Genomic DNA, 17,498 nt, shown 5'->3' with positions numbered 1-17,498 from the left:
GAAAATCAGGTATACAGTTATAGTTACTGCCTAATATCACCTTTATAATTTAAAACATTAATTCAAAGGCACAATTTTAGGAAATATCTGCATAAAGACTTGTTTCATTTTTCATAAATAAAAAGCTCATATAAACTCAACAATTTATTTGGTCATCAGGAGTCTGGGGCTCTTAATTCGACCCTTGTATAGTTACATCAGCTCTTAAAATCCTATATTTTACGTTCTTCATGTGAAAACATAATAAATTTATGTCTGAAGTTATCTTCCTCTCTCAGGACTCTAAGGTGCCTATAAACATAACATTTGTGGTTTACTACTGCTAGAAAAAATATAGACACTGTACAAATAAAAATCAGAATTATTCAAATAATTACCCTGCTCCTAAAATAAACTGAAGTAAAAAAACAAGGGGGACTGCATAACAAATAGTTACTGTAACTGAACACTTGCATTAATGAATCAGGTAGAGAAAAGGCATTTAAGTGATATAAAAATTTAACACCCTTATTGTAATAGTTACATATTATAATAACATCTACAATCACTTTAAAAAGTGATATACAAATGAAATACTATCACTAAAAAAATTCCATGTAAGCAAACTATTGTCATTTATTCTCAGCTAAATAGGGAAGAACAAAGTGTTGTGATCTAATAACAATAAAAGCACACATTATCTTTGTTGAGAAACAGTATGGTTCTGATTATTTCAAAATCTTATGCCCCTTTATATATCTCAAACTTAAAGAAAGGGAGTTTTTAGGATTTACATTTAGAAGTTCAGCTTCTCAAACACAGGGTTTACCTTATGCAACATATAAGGTTTTATAAGCTTATTATCAAATTTCACCTTGGCTTGTAGGATCTGCTTCATTTTCCTTTCTAGTAGACAAATCTACAGGTTTGTCCAAAGTTCCAGAAGAAATAGGTGGTGAACTAACAGACTTGATCTTAAAATCAGATTCTTCAGATTTACATAAAAATGGGACGGTCACATTACTTCCATCTGTATACACACTGTTAGTTGTGCTAGTTATTTCCTCGTTCTGGGATTTCTGCAAAAAGAAAGTAATCACATGCCATTAAAACGGCTGACAAAAAGATTATATATCCCTACTGAAAAAAAATTGAGAACTTGGAGTTCTAGACAAAATATTAGCAAACTTCACCTTTTTCCTCCCTTTTTCACTCTACCCTCTCTCCCCCAATACCTAACAACAAAATCACTGAAACAGATAAAACAATGTTAAAGCCTCTGTAAGGTGGATGAGAGCAGGAGGATTAAGAATCTCAAGACCTGAGTGATAACCAGATGGTTTATTTCAGCCACAACCCACCACTCCAGACCAGCTTGGGGCTATAGAGCAACCAAAAAACCTGAAGCAATTAATACCACAAATGGATTAAGTCCCAAGAAAACCCAACTCACTCTGGCCTGGGGGGTGGGGATGTCATGAAATGATCCAAGTGTTGAATAACCACAAAAACACTATATGGAAACTATTATAATAATACTCCCAGAGATAAGGACAAATACTCTTAAAACAAATGAGAACATACAAGTTACCAACAACAACAAAAATAGAAGCCATAAAAAAAAATCAAATGGAAATTTTACAAATGAAAAATACAGTAACAAATGAAAACTTTTATTAAATGTGTCATCCAATAACAGGATACATAATCCTTTCAGGCTCACATAGAACATTTATCAGAACAGACCACATTCTAGGCCCTAAAACACACCTCAACAACTCAGAAGAAGAGAAGTTGCCCAAAAATACTTTCAGTCCACAATGGAATTAAACTAGAAATCATTAATACACCTGAAAACATTTATATACCTATAAACTAGAAATCTGAAATATACCTGAAAAAATCTCCAAATATTTGGAGATTAAGCAACATGTTTTAAAATAACACAAATAACAAAACACTCTGAGACAAAAATAATTTGGATTAAATAAAAATGAAACGAGAGGGCCTCCCCGGTGGTGCAGCGGTTGAGCGCTGGGTTGCGAAGCTGCCTGCAGCCTCTGCAGCGCCGGTTCAATCCCCAGCCACTGGTGAGGGTCCCCATGGCGCTCAGACCTCTCCTGCTGCCCGCTGCTCCCCTCAGCAGTGTACTTGGTCAGTCTGCCTGTCCTGTTCCCCACTCTGGCTCTGGTGAATTCTCTCGCCCTACCGCGCTTCTGACTGTACCTAGTGCTTGTATAAATAAATAAATCTTTAAAAAAAAAAAATGAAACAAGAGGGGCTCCCTGGTGGCGCAAGAGGTTAAGCACTGCACCATGAAGCAATCCGCAGTCTCTGCAGCACAAGCTCGATCCCCAGCCAGCCAGGGAGCAACCTACATGGCAAAGCAGACCTCTCCTGTCTCGCCCACTGCTCCCCTCAGCAGTGTATTTCAGTCAGCCTGTTCTGTTCCCTGCTCTGTCTCTTGTGAATCTTCTCACCCACCCATATCTCTGGCCTGTACCCAGCTCTTGCATGCATAAATAAATAAATCTTTAAAAAAAAAAAAAAAGAAACAAGAACAAATTAAAAACAAACCCTAGAAATTGGACTGTAAAATTGCAGCTACCAGGGCCTCCTTGTTGGCACAGGGATTAAAGTCTCATCACTATCAAGCAATATATATATAAATATATGTGTGTGTATGTATATACATATATGTATAAGTGCATACACACACACACGTACAAAGCATGAGTTTGATCCCTAGCCAGGGAGCTGACCCATATGGCACAAAAGAATCTCCTATGTTGCCCGCTGCTCCCCTCGGTGGTGTATTTCAATACATCTGCCTATTCTGCTCCCCACTCGGTGACTCCTCTGGTGAATTCTCTCACACACACCCCCGCCCCACTGCACCTCTGGTGTAGACCTGTTCTTATATGCATAAATAGATCTAAAAAAAAAATATGAAGCTGCCAGAGGACAAAGCTGAACTGTAAAGGGAAAAGAGTGTTCAACAGACAATGAAGAACTGTAAAGTGCTTTGGTGGTAGGTGTGGTGTGGTGTGGTGTGGTGTGGTGTGGTGTGGTGTGGTGTGGTGTGGTGTGGTGTGGTGCGGTGTGGTGTGGTGTGCGGTATGATAACATACATCTAAAGAGGTGTGAACCTATACCTCTGAGTATACAGTGATGTAAATCAAGGTTATCACAATAAAATAAACAAAACTACATCTCATCAAGATTTTACTGCAGTAAAGGCAAGAAAGCAGGCCTTCACAATATTGAATACACATCATAAAAAGATAATAAATTTTCACCTTAAGAAACTAAAGAGCAATATAAACCTAAAGCTAGGAGAGAAATAATGAAAATGCAGAAATCAATAAAACAAGAAAATAAAAGTATAAGCTGATTATTTAAAGGTCAATAAAATTAATAAACATTAGCCGGGGTAACCAAGAAAAAAAGGATGACACAAATTACTACATCAGAAATGAAATAGGAACTATCACCGTTAATCCATGGAACATGAAAAGCATTAATTTTAATGAACTTTGTAGTTTCATGAATAACATTATACCCACAAATTTAATAACAGATAAAATGAACCAATTCTATGAAAGTTACAACCAACCAAAACTCACACAACAGATACATATAGTTTAAAAAAAAAAAAAAAAACACCAAATTAATATCCTTCCCCAAACATACAAAAGACCACATAATATGTTTTTTTCTTTAAATAGGAAATAACCAGAATAGGGAAATCCACAGAGACAGAAAGTATGTTACTGGTTCTAGGACTAGAGGAATCGGATAGAAATGGGAGTGGTGACTACTAGAGGTACAGGGCTTCTTTTAGGCTTAAGGAAAATCTTCTAAACAGGATTATGGTGATGACTGCATAACCATGTGACTATACTAAAAACCAATGAACTGTACTTTAAAATGAGTGAACTGTACAGTTTGTGAATCATAGCACAAGTATTATCCAAAAAATATAGGTTAATTACTTGGGGGGGTTCCTAACACATCCTCACCCTTAAAGTAATATGGAAAACTTCATGCAGACAAATCAAATTCTTTGTTTCTTTCAGTAACAGCACCCCAATCCTCAGCACAGGACTATCTCATAGTAAATAAATACTATAAATACAACACATAAATGCTGCATTTAATACAAAGGATAAATATCTGAAGATACTCTGCAAAACTGAAGATCAATTAGATTGAGTGTAAAAATAGGAAGAATGCATTCTAAGAGGATGTAAATCTACGTCAATTATAACATATTTTAGTTTTACTGGTTCTTAGTTCTCTGTCTCCTCTCTATATATCAAAGGGTACTTAACTCCAAAATTACAATTTATTTATTCTTTTTTTAAGATTTATTTATCAGAAGTGCAGGAGGGTGAGAGAATTCACCAGAGCCAGAGCGGAGAGCAAAGCAGAGCAGGCAGACTGACAAAGTACACTGCTGAGGGGAGCAGAGGGCTGCAGGAGAGGTCTGAGTGCTATGTGGGACCCTCACCCGGTGGCCAGGGATCGAACCAGTGCTGCAGAGGCTGCGGGCAGCTTCACAACGCAGCGCTCAACCACTGCGCCACTGGGGAGGCCCAAAATTCAAATTTATTGTGGCAGCATTTTTTTTTTAACCTTTATAGTGCTTCGTCACATTGAACGTCTCTACCAAAGGTATTCTTCAACAGTCCCCTAAAACTGTTATTTAATAAACGTGATAGTACAGGTTATTTCACAAAAAATTTAAGTTATAGCAATGGTGAATGTTTTAAAACAACACAACAGTCACCTCAAATAAGATACTTTAACACCTCTAAATATGGTTTACAAAATACTGACAAGCCCTTGTGTATCAGTTTCTAAAGTGGCACCACAAGGTGGGAAAAGAATAAATGATGTGCAATTCATTCTGCAGATCAGTGTTAAAATTATTTTTTTAATCCCACAAGAAGCCACAGCGTTATTAATGATAGAAACCGTACAAATTTAAAACTAAGCTGCAGTCACTCTTTTGAGACACAAAAGGGCAAAAGAAAAAGTCCTCTTTTCAGACTGTTTCACTGTTAATTCCTTACTAGCATTTACAGTATCATTACTGCTGTTCTTTAGGGCTCCTACTGCCTTTGCTCTCAACACATTTGCTTGTGACATGACCAATTCTAGGTCCTTAACTTCCACAGATAATTTCATCAACCTTTTCACTTCACTCCCTCTTCTACAGTTGGAATCTGTGGTTTTTGAAATATCTAAGACAGTTTCACCTTGAACTTTGAATTTTTCAGCAGCTGCCAGCTGACATAAATCATCAATCATTGCTTCCCCTAAAACTATGTAGATATCAGAAGCTGAGCTTTTGATCTAGTTTTGGAATGACAAAGAGAATACTTTCAGATTTCCAGATAGTGACTCTAGTAACCCTTGTAAAGGTCAAAGACCCAGTTTGGACACAGCCTTCTTTTCACTCTGGCTCTACTTTGCATTACCGGTGGGCTCTTCATCAATTTCAGCTGCTGCTGCCAGAAAAGCTTGTTGTGTGGCTGCCTGTGTGGAATCCTGTTCCTCAAGTACATGTACTGATTCAATACTGTCAAGATTCTGTTCCAAAACCTGTCTCAGCCTGGGGCTGTGGCAACTCCTAGCTCTGTAGGAGGGAAGGTTTCCATTGTTTCACTAGTCATTTTGTGAAGGGAACTCACAAACAACATGGTGGCAAGAATAAGAGCAAGCCACGTTGAAATTATTTAAAGGCAATTTTTTCTGTTTTAAAATTATTCATTTTAATTAAGTTGTAATTCTTCAGCTTTAAACAGAAAAAAAAATACAACCATATTTAAACTTCATTGATTCAACTTGCATGATTCAAATTTACATTAAAGAAGCCCCCCTTATTCCTGGAGAATACATTCTAAGAGCAAAGTGAGTGTGTCAAACCATAAATAGTACCTATCTCACTAAACAGATATGAAACAGGGGCAGTAGGATGATGGGATACCAGGATAGGCCAGAATGGCAAACCTTTACCACAGAGATAAACCTTTTCTGACAGAAAGATGCCTAGGTCATTTGCTAGCCACAACCCATTTGTTAAGAACATTCTAGTTTATTCTATCAACAGAGAATTGAAGCAAAAAGAAAACAATTGAGATGTTCTTACTTGAGCTTCCTGAACTTTTTGAAGCTCTGACTGAAAGTCTTCCCCATTTCCGTTGTCTTCATCAGTATCACTGGAGACTCCACAAAAAAATGTAGGTGGAAGCTTTAATGTATCTGCTTTTGCCTTCTCTTCAACTGTTGGTTTCTTTTCCCAAACAATAACACATTCTTTCTCATTATCTGAAAATCCCGTATAATACAAACAAAAGATAGTTAATAGTAGATAAAATCCACATACTCTACAATAATAATCCTTAATGAAAACTACAGACTATATAACAAGACAATGAATGCTAACAGAAACAAGTATCACCAAGAAAACAGTTTTCCACTTATTATTTTTTTTAAAAGATTTATTTATTATACAAGAACCGGGGTATAGGCCAGATACACGGGAGGATGAGAGGATTCACCAGAGACAGAGTGGGGAACAGAACAGGCAGAATGACAAAATACACTGCTGAGGGGAGCAGAAGGCGAGACAGGAGAAGTCTGCTGCGCCATGAGGGATCCTCGCTGGATGGCTGGGATTGAACAGGTGCTGCAGAGGCTGCAGACAGCTTCATAGCACTGTGCTCAACCACCTGCACCACCAGGGGAGGCCCCTCATTATTATTTTTAATAAATAACCACAAGTGTATTATGTAGGTAATACTGATAACAGAAATGAACAGGAAATTCCTTATTGAAACGATTTTTAAAAAACAATATAATTAGTGATTGTAATTTACCATACCTGCCAGATTTTCTTCTAAGGATCTACACTTTTCTGAATCCTGCAGATATAATTTTCCATTAAGTTTCTTGACAGCTGTTTCAAAATCTTCATCTTAAAGAATAATTGATTATATTAGATAAAGAAATTTCTAATGTCAGTTTCCCTAGCTAGAAAACTAGGAATCATCTCATTTTCCATTACCCTCCACACATCTAAACAACCACCAATTTTGCCAATTTGATACACTTAATGCCTCCTCTACTTTTAGAACTTTTGCTAAAGTTCTCGTTTATGATGCTCTATCATTTTGGCCCCTCTTCCTGTCTCCCATCATGTCTCACAATCCAACTCTCTCTACCGCTTCTCAATTGGTTCTACTGAAACTTTCCTGAGCATGAACTCCCATGCTTAAAAACTATGATATTACAAAGGCTTCCAAAATTATACCCCTGTCTGCTTCTCCCATTTCTCTAAGACTCCAGGAAACTTTCGATTCAATTCCCTTAAAATTCCTGTCATGGTAGCCTTCAAAAAAATCCTTAATAAATGAAAGCAGTTCTATTATTATATTCACTGGCTATTCCCAAATAGATTTAAGCTATTTTTACCATATCTATGGCAAGGAGAGCAGTGATGAGATCTAAGAGGCAGGCTTACAAGAATTTAACCATACTCCCAATTAGTAAGATTATCACAAACACAATGCTTTTAAAATCACAAAAGATTTACCATCCTCCTCATCTTCGCTAACATAATCTGGTCTATTCTTATAGCAGAAGAAAGTTGGAGGGAGTTTAAGTTTGCTTGCAAGAGCTTTTTGCTCAGGCGTTGGGATTAGCTCGTATACAATGAGTACGTCGTCATCTGAGGATGTATCTTCATGTTTTTTCTCCACTTTTGCTACAACACAAGTAAAAAAATAAAAACAAGTGTTAAATAAAAACTACACTATTTTAACAGAAAATATAAAGCATGGAACCTACACTTAGGTTAAAATAGCATACTAATAAAAATATACACTAATGTAAACAGAGCTCTTTAACATTAATTAGAATTATAAAACTTGTTTAATGTTCTATCAAAAAGCCTTATTGAACACAGAAACTATTTTTTATTTTTTTAAAGGTTTATTTTTACTCATTTATGCATACAAGAACTGGGGTGCAGGTCAGAGGGGCAGAAGGTGAGAGGATTCACCACAGCCAGAGTGAGGAAAACAGGCGGATCCACTGAAATACACTGCTGAGGGAAGCAGCGGGAGAGACAGGAGGTCTGCTGTGTCATGTGGGTTAGCTCCCTGGCCAGGGATTAAACTCATGCCACAGTGGCTAGCAATAGCTTGATAGTGCTGAGACTAGAATCCCTGCACAACCAGGGAGTCCCTGACACAGAAACTATTAAAAACAAATAAACCATGCTTTTGCTTACTGATAATTGAAAATATTATTAATGGATATAATTTAAAATGTCCCACCATAACCATATTTGGCATACTTAACAATAACTTAGCAAAATACCATGCATTTGCAATAACCGGGAGGAAAAAAACTTAAAAAGAATAAGCAAAAATTAGTATATATATGAAAACAATGCAAAGCCAACCTTGATTAGTTCTTACAAGGAATTAACAATTTCCAAGGATGGCAAGTGATTAGAGTTACATCCAGTTCTGCATATTTGCAAGCATAATAGATAAAAGAAAAGAAAAACCATTATCCTATGGGTAAGTAATAATACAGGAATCTAAGGCACTTTCTAAGGTTAAGAAATCAGCAACAAAAAAAGGCTACAATATGTAGAGAAAAGATATTCTTCATATAACCTGCTTTGGTCTATAACAAGAATTTCTGGCTAAGGAACTGATGAAGTAGAGCAAATCATGAAGCATGTTAAGTACCAACTAGTGCTATCCAATATGACAAATTAGCCATATTGAAGAGCTTTTAAGCACCTGAAATAGGATTAGTACAAAATGAAATCTGCTGAAGTATAAAAATACAAACTGGATTTTAAAGACTTGATTTTACCACCACCACTAAAAAAAATCTCATTTCAGACTTAATGGTTCAAACTGAATAATTATTAAAGTTTATTTAATGCTTCTCTTTTTGCTCTTTTTAAAATGTAGCTACTAGAAAATTTTAATTTACATGAGCACAGGTCATATTTTATTTCTACTAGCCTTTTTACAATGTTAAACTTGCAGTTCACTCTTAGTTATCAAGTCCTAGCCAAGGACAGTTAAAAAAAAAAAAAAACACAACTGAAAGATGATTCTTGTGTCACTTCCCCTATTAGTTGGTAAAGAAAATTTGGGCATATCAGGGTGTCAGTTTCCTAATGTCTCAAGTTTTCATCTCTAACTGCTTTGGGACTATTAACATTCTGAGCCTTGAAAGAAGGCTCCCTCATCTTAGACCAGGGAGTTTTATGTGCAGCCCACAGAGTCTTTGTATAAGTATGTATCCTTTATAGAAAAGTCCACACTTTTCCTATAATTTCTTAGAAAATGAATCTTTAAGAACAAAAAGTTATTTTAGTTTATTGGACTTTGCTCTTAAAGGCCTTTTAAGTTTCCCCTATTATTCCAATCCACTATCAACAACTGTTTTGTAAATGATTTGCAATACCTAAATTACATACCAGGTATAAAAATGTGGCGTTAATAATGGGGTGTAACATTCAAATACAATATTGTTCTAAGCCATGTCAAAAGGGATAGCCCTAAAGGGAGACTCTATTCTATGGTCTATAGAAGCTGCTGCGAAGGCACATGTTGGGATATGTAGCAGCTAAAGATAATGGCTAAATAAAATACAGGTCTTCAGTAAGCAGAGCAGAAAAAAATGGTAATGAAGTACATTGCTGAGCAAGGTAAAGATGACAGGGATCTACCCCCAAATAACGATGTACAATAGTGATAAAACATGACATCCAAGAACATTAAAAAAAGAAAAAAAGAAAAAAACAGCATTAAAAGGTGTTATACCACCAGTAAAAAGGTACTTGCTTAAACTGACATTGTTTAACATGCACATGTAGTGTTAAGTACTTAATTACATACAGCCAGTTACTTTGCTAAGGACTACCAACTGCCAAGAAACTAGTCATCTCACACTGAGAATGCTAGCTATACCTGTGTTCTCAGGCTGTGAGGAAGGGGTGCTGGTCCAAAAAGCCATTGGGTTAGATTTAAAAAGGCTAAAATTAAATCCTAGAAAATAAAGAGTATTTCATTTTTCAACATTTGAGAATCAAAGTAAAAATGATTTTATATTATAAAAAGCCAGAATCCCTCAATTTATACCTATTTGGCTATACTCATTTATACTGGTGGTTTTATTCTTTGCTCATTTAATAAATAATGGCAAGACTACCTAACATAAACTATCAACAACTCAGTACCATTATCTTTTCATTAACAAAAAAAATTAATTCAAGAATGAACACTAAAAAACCATGAGTTCATTTAGCTCATGATTCAAGTACGCAAGTCACTAAACTCCCTTATTGGGTTCTTATTCTCTGTTCTAAGCATGACACAGATATCTTCCAGTCACTGAATCTCCAAAATAAACTTACACACATAATCTATGTTGCTGTGTGAACACTAATAGGTAAGCTGATTTAGGGAAAAAAAATAGGTTTTTCTCTGCTGTTCAAAAAGCACTGTGTTTATGACCCAACTATTACTAAGACATTAGTATCCTACAAAATGTATGTATAAAGATAGCATTAAAAGAATAGAGAAAGACTGATCTAAAATGCTTACCCTTTTCTGGTGTTTTAAATGTATAATTAGTTGAGGACTCCTCTTTCGGAAAAGCAGCAAAAAGATGTCTGATTTTACCATCTGAAGATTGTTTGATATCAGAGTTCTTTGACTGTTCGTAATTATTCAGTTCCACTTTTCTTTCAGATCCACTCTGGACTACTGAACTAGGTGCATTAAAACTAAATCCAAACAAAGATCCAGTAGCTGAACTGTTGCCAAATGCAAATGGCTTTGATTTTTCGCTACTAAAAATGCTTTTAACAGATTCTGAACCAAATACAAACTTTGGAGGAGAAACCACTGCTTTTGTTGATGTTTCAGATGTGCCAGACACTTCAATTTCTGATGCCGCATCTGCTACAATGTCACTCGGAATTAAATCTGTCCTCTCTCTTGTAGTTTCTTCCAATACAGCTACAGCAATTTTGCCACATGGTGACTCTCTGGGAGTGGTGGAATGAGAAACATGAGGTGTTACCAAAGAATCTTTTTCTTGAGCTATTTTTGCTTCATCAAATATTTTCTTAAATGAGTCTGCAACATCTTGTAGTTTGAAACGAACAGCTAAATGTTCTACTTTTCTTTCTCCATCTGCAAAGTCACATGCTGTCCACACCCACACTCTTTCTGTTCCTTTCATATTTTGCAAAGTCATGTCTGGAGTTATTCTGTGATTGGCACAAAGTTTTAATACCTGGTCCCTTCTCATTACTATGCGAACTTGCTTATTATCATAATTCTGTAAAATCTTTATATCACCAATGCCCCTTTCCTTCCACTGACCAACATCTTTATCATATCTATAGAGTTTTGCTCTGTGACTAAAAACAACTTGTTCATTTTCTTCACCACTGGACACTTCAATCAGATCAGGTAAAGGTACAACAGGTTCAAAATACTGTCCATCTCTCTCTTCCTCTTGAGTGACATCAGATTCTTCATCAGTGCCAACTGAGGTCCCACTCTGATTCAACTTGGCAGGAGACTTAGATGGACTCAAAGCAGATTTAAAACTGAAGTTAAATCCTGTTGTTGACTCACCAAAGCGGAAGAGATTTTTCCTCACAGGGCTGTTTGCCAATGGAGAAGCATGTACTGAGCTACTACTTACACTATCATCCAAAGCATCTTCCCTTAAGTCATAGTTATCCCACTCTAATGTGGGTCCCGTGTTTTCAGGATTTGGTTTGGTGGATATGTCTAAAGCACTTGTACCTGAACTCTTACTGTCTTCATCAGTTACTTTTGTTTGATCATTTGTCAAAAATGTTTTAAAGTCTTTTAGTCCACTCTTCATTTCCTCAGCTCTCTGTATTAACTTGGCAGCTCTACCAGTATCTACAAGTTTATGGGGCGTTTGAAGTGGTATATCTAACAGAAGTCGCTGGCATTCCTCAAACTTCTGCTTGAACTCTTCAGCAAGCTCTGGTGTTTTAAATTTTGCTGCTAACTGCTCTAGCTTGGCATCACCATCGGAAAAATCACTAGCTAACCACATCCATGCTCTATCTGATCCAGAGAGAGGCTTCAGGTTCATTGTAGTTGTTATCCAATGATTAGCACATACTTTTAGTACCTGTTCTCTTCGCATTAGCATTCTTAGTTTGCCATTGACTTCATTTTTGAGAATTTTTAAGTTTCCCAAGCCTCTTTCTTTCCACTGGCTTATCTCAGCATCAAATCTAAATAATTTTACCCGCTGTGAATAAAGAACTTTTTCATCTTCTTCTCCTGTTACAAGTTCCACTTTTTCAGGCATCTGAACTACTGGCTCAAAATGGATGTCATCACTATCCTCAGTCTTATAGGCATCATCGTCTTTCTCCAGGTCAGCAGATGTGTCAGCTTTATCAGGCATTTTACCACTTTGTGATGAGAATAATTTTTCTCCAGCACCTGAAAATCCCTTGAAATTAGGGTCTTTTTTGCCAAACTGAAACCCTTCTCCTGAAGTTGATTTTGCAAGATCTGCAAAGGTAAAAGTGCTGCCAGTCTGACCAAAAAACACACCACTACCATTCCTCTGATTATTAACATCCTGAGCCTGAAAGCCAGTATCATTTTCAATATTTTCATTCTTCTCTTGATTTCCTAGCTCCTGAATGCCAAATTTAAGTCCATCAGCAGACATAGGGATAGAAAAGCTAAATCCTTCTTTTGTTGACTTAGAGTCTGTATTAGAAGAACCCTGAAATGTAAATGAAGGTATATTTTCTTGATCCACATGTCCAAATTTAAATCCTTGTTCTGTACTGCCAAATTTAAAAGATTTTTCAGAAAAGTTACTTTTAAATCCTGTTCCCACCTGATTTCCAGAAGAGTCATTTAACTTTGGTTTTGAGCCCAATGTGAAAGCTGAAGAAGCTTCAGTAATTGATTTATGAGTTGGTCTGGAAGCATCACAAGCCACACATTTTAAAGAAGAATTCTCATTTTGTACAAAACAAGTACTACAATCCCACTTTCCTTCCTTCTTGGTGAACACACCTTCAAATCCACTCTTCAGAGCCTTGCTTGTATCTGAAGAGCCAGGTGCTGGAACAGAAGTAGGCTGGTTCTGTTTATTTGGATTCTCACAAGCAACACATTTGGTAGCATTTGCTTCATTTCGTACCAAGCACATAGTGCAATCCCACTGTCCTTCTTTCTTGGTGAAAAGTCCTTCAAATCCACTCTTTGGAGCCTTACTTGTATCTGAAGAGCCAGGTGCTGGAACAGAAGTGGGCTGGTTCTGTTTATTCGGATTCTCACAAGCAACACATTTGGTAGCATTTGCTTCATTTCGTACCAAGCACATAGTGCAATCCCACTGTCCTTCTTTCTTAGTGAAAAGTCCTTCAAATCCACTCTTTGTAGACTTGTTTGACTCTGAAGTACTAAACTTAAAAAAGGAAGGTGCTGGAACAGGAGTAGACAGACTTGGTTTAGCTGGATGCTGACAGGCAACACATTTTGTAGCATTTGCTTCATTTCTTACCAAACATTCACTGCAATCCCACTGTCCTTCCTTCTTAGCAAACATGTCCTCAAATCCATTCTTTGGGGTTTTATTGATCTCTGCAGTACCAAACTTAAAAGCAGCAGATGCTGAAGTAGAAGTAGTAGATAAACTCTGTTTTCTTTGATTCTGACAAGCAACACATTTTGTAGACGTTCCTTCATTTCGCACCAAGCACTCACTACAATCCCATTGTCCTTCCTTTATAGAATAAACAGATTTGAAATCACTGTTAACAGATTTAGGAAGATCTCCCTGGCCAAATTTAAAGGAAGTTTGCTGAGCAAACAAAGATCCACTTTTGTTAGCAGTCTTTGTATTCTGGCATGCAAAACATCTAGATACAGTTGGTTCATTTCTTTCTAAACAAACGCTGCAATCCCAGTGACCTTCTTTCTTTGGCGACATCAATGCAAATCTATCTGGAGTGTTTTCTGGCCCTGTTTTAAGAGTAGAAATAGTTTCAGATGATGATGGGCCAAGGAGTTCCTTACTGTTTGGGTTTAGATTTTGGCACGATACACATTTCTTAGCAGTTGCAGCATTCTTTAATGAACAGCTGTTACAATGCCACCAAGACCCCTCTTTCTTTACAACTTGAAATTCAAAATTCATGTTTCCTATATCAGGTTTGCAAATATCATTACTTTCATGACTTGTGGTTTCATCCACAATTCTCATAGTCTGACTTGTTACGGTTACATTTGCTCCTGAGGCTTTTAAAATGTTCTGGGCTTCTTCAAACTTGCACTTGAAAAGTGCTGCTTCTTCGGGAGTTTTGAATCTAATAGCAAGTTGTTCTGGTTTGGGCAACTCATCTGCATAATCAAGAGCATGCCACACAAAAGATCTGTCTGATCCAGCATTTGGTGTCAGTCTCATATCTGGATTGATATAATGATTTGCACAGATTTTCAATACTTGCTCCCGTCTCATTAGAAGGCGAATTTTACCAGATGTTTTATGCCTTAGTATTTTTACATTACCAATACCGCGTTCCTTCCATTCTTTGGATTCTGCATCAAAACGGAACAATTTTGCACGATTACAAAAGAATTCTTCTTCATCTTCCTCACCAGTTTTTACCTCAATCTTATCAGGAAGAGGCACTACAGGCTCAAAATGAGGGCCATCATCATCATCATCACCATGGGCACTTCCTCCATCTGTTTCATGACTCTTATTGGCCAGATCTGGAGCAGGTGTTCCAAATACTGACTTTCCTGGACTGTGAAAAGTAAGCATATCATCACTTCGAAGAAAACCAGAATTCTTTTGTTGATTTGAGCCCAAGTTTTCAGTAAATGAAATTCCAGACATATTTTTGCTTCCAAAGTTGAATGTATTTCGATGTACAATCGTCTGACCAGCTTTTGGGCCACTATAGCCATCTCCTTGCAAAGGTTTATCTGAAGTCAGGAGGCCTAAAAGACTTTCACTATTATTGTAAGTCGTAGAAGGAGGCTGTGTTACAACCTGTGGTGAGGAAAATGTGAAGTCACCATCATTTGATTTGAAGTTTGAGTTAAATTTAAAAGGAGCTGGCTGAGTTGTATGTGCAGGTGTTGTCAGAGATGGTCTTATTCCTTCACCTGGCACAGGTTGAACAAAATTAGTTTTTCCAAATTCTATACCCTTAGATTCTGCAGATCTTGACGCATGAGCTGCAACTGCCGGTTTTGTAAAATAACCTGGTTCTGGCAAAGGTGGGTTTGTGCTGGCCTGCTGAACATTGTAATTAAAGTAATCATCGCCCCTGGGTGACAGAATTCCTGTTGCAGGAGACTCGAAACGCAAGGGAGGACCATACATCTCTTGAGAGAACATGCAAGCAGATGAGCTTTGCACAGGTGGTGTGTGCATCTGTTGTGAATATGCATAAATATGCTGCTGAGGTGGAAGTCTATTCATTCCATAAACTGGACCCTAAAAGAAAAAAAAGTTAAAAATTTTGGTGGACTGTCTTCAAAACTACAGGTAAATTAGATATAAACTAAATCTCACAAATTTCAAACACGGGTATTGTAAGTAAAGATACAATTAGTACATCATTAACAGAAGACACCATTACTATAAAGACAGTTATAGTCCTTATTGGAGTATAATGAAAATTGCCTTTCACTAACCACAGCACCTAAAAATCTAATTCTCCTACAATAAATCCATAGAATATCTTCATCCCCAAACAATGTGTCAAATAATGCTAATAATAATGATGGTGATGATGAAGACTAATGTTTATTGAGCATTTACTAATGTGTCAACTGGGCACTGTTCTAAGCACCTTACTTACATGTTAACTCACTTTAATAAATTCAAAAACCCCATTAATTAAGGCATTCTCCTCATTTTACACATGAGGAAGCTAATGCACAGAGAGGTTAAGAATCTTGCCTTAGGTCACAGTAAAGCTTAAGAGTCAGGGTCCAAATGTACCCAAACCCTGTCTTCAAAGTTTTACATTTCACTACTATTGTAAACTGCATCTTAAGTGACAGATATATAGCCACTTCAGGTCTAGAAGTACTTACCACCTAGTGGTTCAGCAAGGACATTCTATTCTGCCAAAACAGAATGATGCAGGAACCACCACTACTACCACCCACCCCATTTAAAAGATTCTAAATCTTCACTTACTGTAACATAAAAATAAGATGCCTAAGAAGCATTATTTCTGTATCTAAAGAAAAATTTCAAATTTCTACACCTTGTGGGACATAAAAATTTTAATGGTGAACTACTTTTTTAATTTCTCTGAAGGAAGCCTGAACAATTAAAAAGGAGATATTTATAAATGTATAAATTATTCCTTTGTTACCTTTGTGGGAGTAACATTAGCTGCTGGTCTGAGAAGATACTGGGAATTATATGCTGGTGACTGACTATAATATACTGAAGGGCCAGTAGTTGCAACTAAAAAAAAAAAACAAAAAACAAAAAAAACAAAGAAAAGAAAACACTGTTAAAAAAAGTCTATACTACAATTTAGACTATCTAGGCAAGAACTATAAATACAAAAAGCAATAGAAATCAAAGAAAGATATTTAACTACATAGATTTTTAAATTTCTATACATCAAAATATACCATAAAGAAGATTATCATATGACAAGGTAGGAGAAACTGCTAAATATGACACATGAAAATAAGAGAGTAGCACCATGGTGGTCAACAAGAAGAGTCTCAAGCGTCAAAAAAGATCCAAGAAGAAAGCCAATCTTTTCTGAGAAAGATTGGTATGATGTAAAAGCACAGTTGTGTTCAACATCAGAAATACTGGAAATTACACTAGTCACAGGAAGGCTTTTGAAGGAAGCAAAACCTAATGATGGCCTCTTATTTTCGAAGTCTTGAAAATTTGAAGAATGACCAGGGTATACTTTATAGGCTCAAGCTGAGAATGTTCAGGACAAAAATCACCTGATGATTTCATGGAAAAGTTCTCACAAGTAACATAAAATGTGTTCCGTTGACTAAAAAACAGTGTACACATCATGACTGATGCTCACGTTGATGTACAAACTATTTGTTCCAACTATTTTTGTGTTTCACCAGGAAACCAAACCAAGAAGATACACATGCTGATGGTGAAACGACCAATAGCCATCTAATTGGTTTAATCAAAGTTTTACCAGAAAATAAAACAACTAGGAAAATTACACATTTACACAGAAGAAGAAATGGAAATCGAGACCTAAGAGGTACCAAACAATTCATTTTGGAAAGCACTGAAAAAGACCTAGAAAAAGCTAGCCAGTGTATGTATCCTCTCTATGTACAATTACTAGAAAAGTAAAAATTGTTAAAGAAGCCCTAGTTTGAATCTGAAAAACTAATGGAACTGCCTGCTGAAGATGGTTATTTTGGGTAGAA

The 17,498-nt window shown here is 36.5% G+C and overlaps 1 protein-coding gene and 1 pseudogene across 10 annotated transcripts in view; both read right to left on the bottom strand.

Annotated features, from left to right (window-relative positions):
- Window positions 1-17,498, bottom strand: part of LOC311172126 (E3 SUMO-protein ligase RanBP2) — a gene marked incomplete at its 3' end in the record, with an annotated part of 72,068 nt that overhangs the window by 12,869 nt on the left and 41,701 nt on the right. For 2 of the 9 annotated variants that reach the window (XM_084235288.1, XM_084235289.1), the window contains exons 19-24: window positions 16,445-16,539; window positions 10,626-15,552; window positions 7,583-7,753; window positions 6,872-6,964; window positions 6,137-6,315; window positions 854-1,058 (exon numbers count right to left, since the gene is read on the bottom strand). In XM_084235288.1, the coding sequence (XP_084091414.1) occupies window positions 854-1,058; window positions 6,137-6,315; window positions 6,872-6,964; window positions 7,583-7,753; window positions 10,626-15,552; window positions 16,445-16,539 (5,670 nt within the window). Of the gene's footprint in view, window positions 1-853; window positions 1,083-6,136; window positions 6,316-6,871; window positions 6,965-7,582; window positions 7,754-9,989; window positions 10,068-10,625; window positions 15,553-16,444; window positions 16,540-17,498 lie in introns of all 9 variants that reach the window. The other 7 variants (XM_084235294.1, XM_084235290.1, XM_084235295.1 and 4 more) reach the window with 7 other exon arrangements.
- LOC311172499 (nascent polypeptide-associated complex subunit alpha-like) lies at window positions 4,975-5,660 on the bottom strand (annotated as a pseudogene). The gene has a single exon. The product of its transcript is annotated as a nascent polypeptide-associated complex subunit alpha-like (transcript).

This window comes from Talpa europaea, assembly GCF_964194135.1.
Source record: "Talpa europaea genome assembly, chromosome: 6".
NCBI classification, from domain to species: domain Eukaryota; kingdom Metazoa; phylum Chordata; class Mammalia; order Eulipotyphla; family Talpidae; genus Talpa; species Talpa europaea.
Note: the sequence above shows the minus strand (reverse complement) of the source record. Positions and strands in the feature narration are given on the sequence as shown.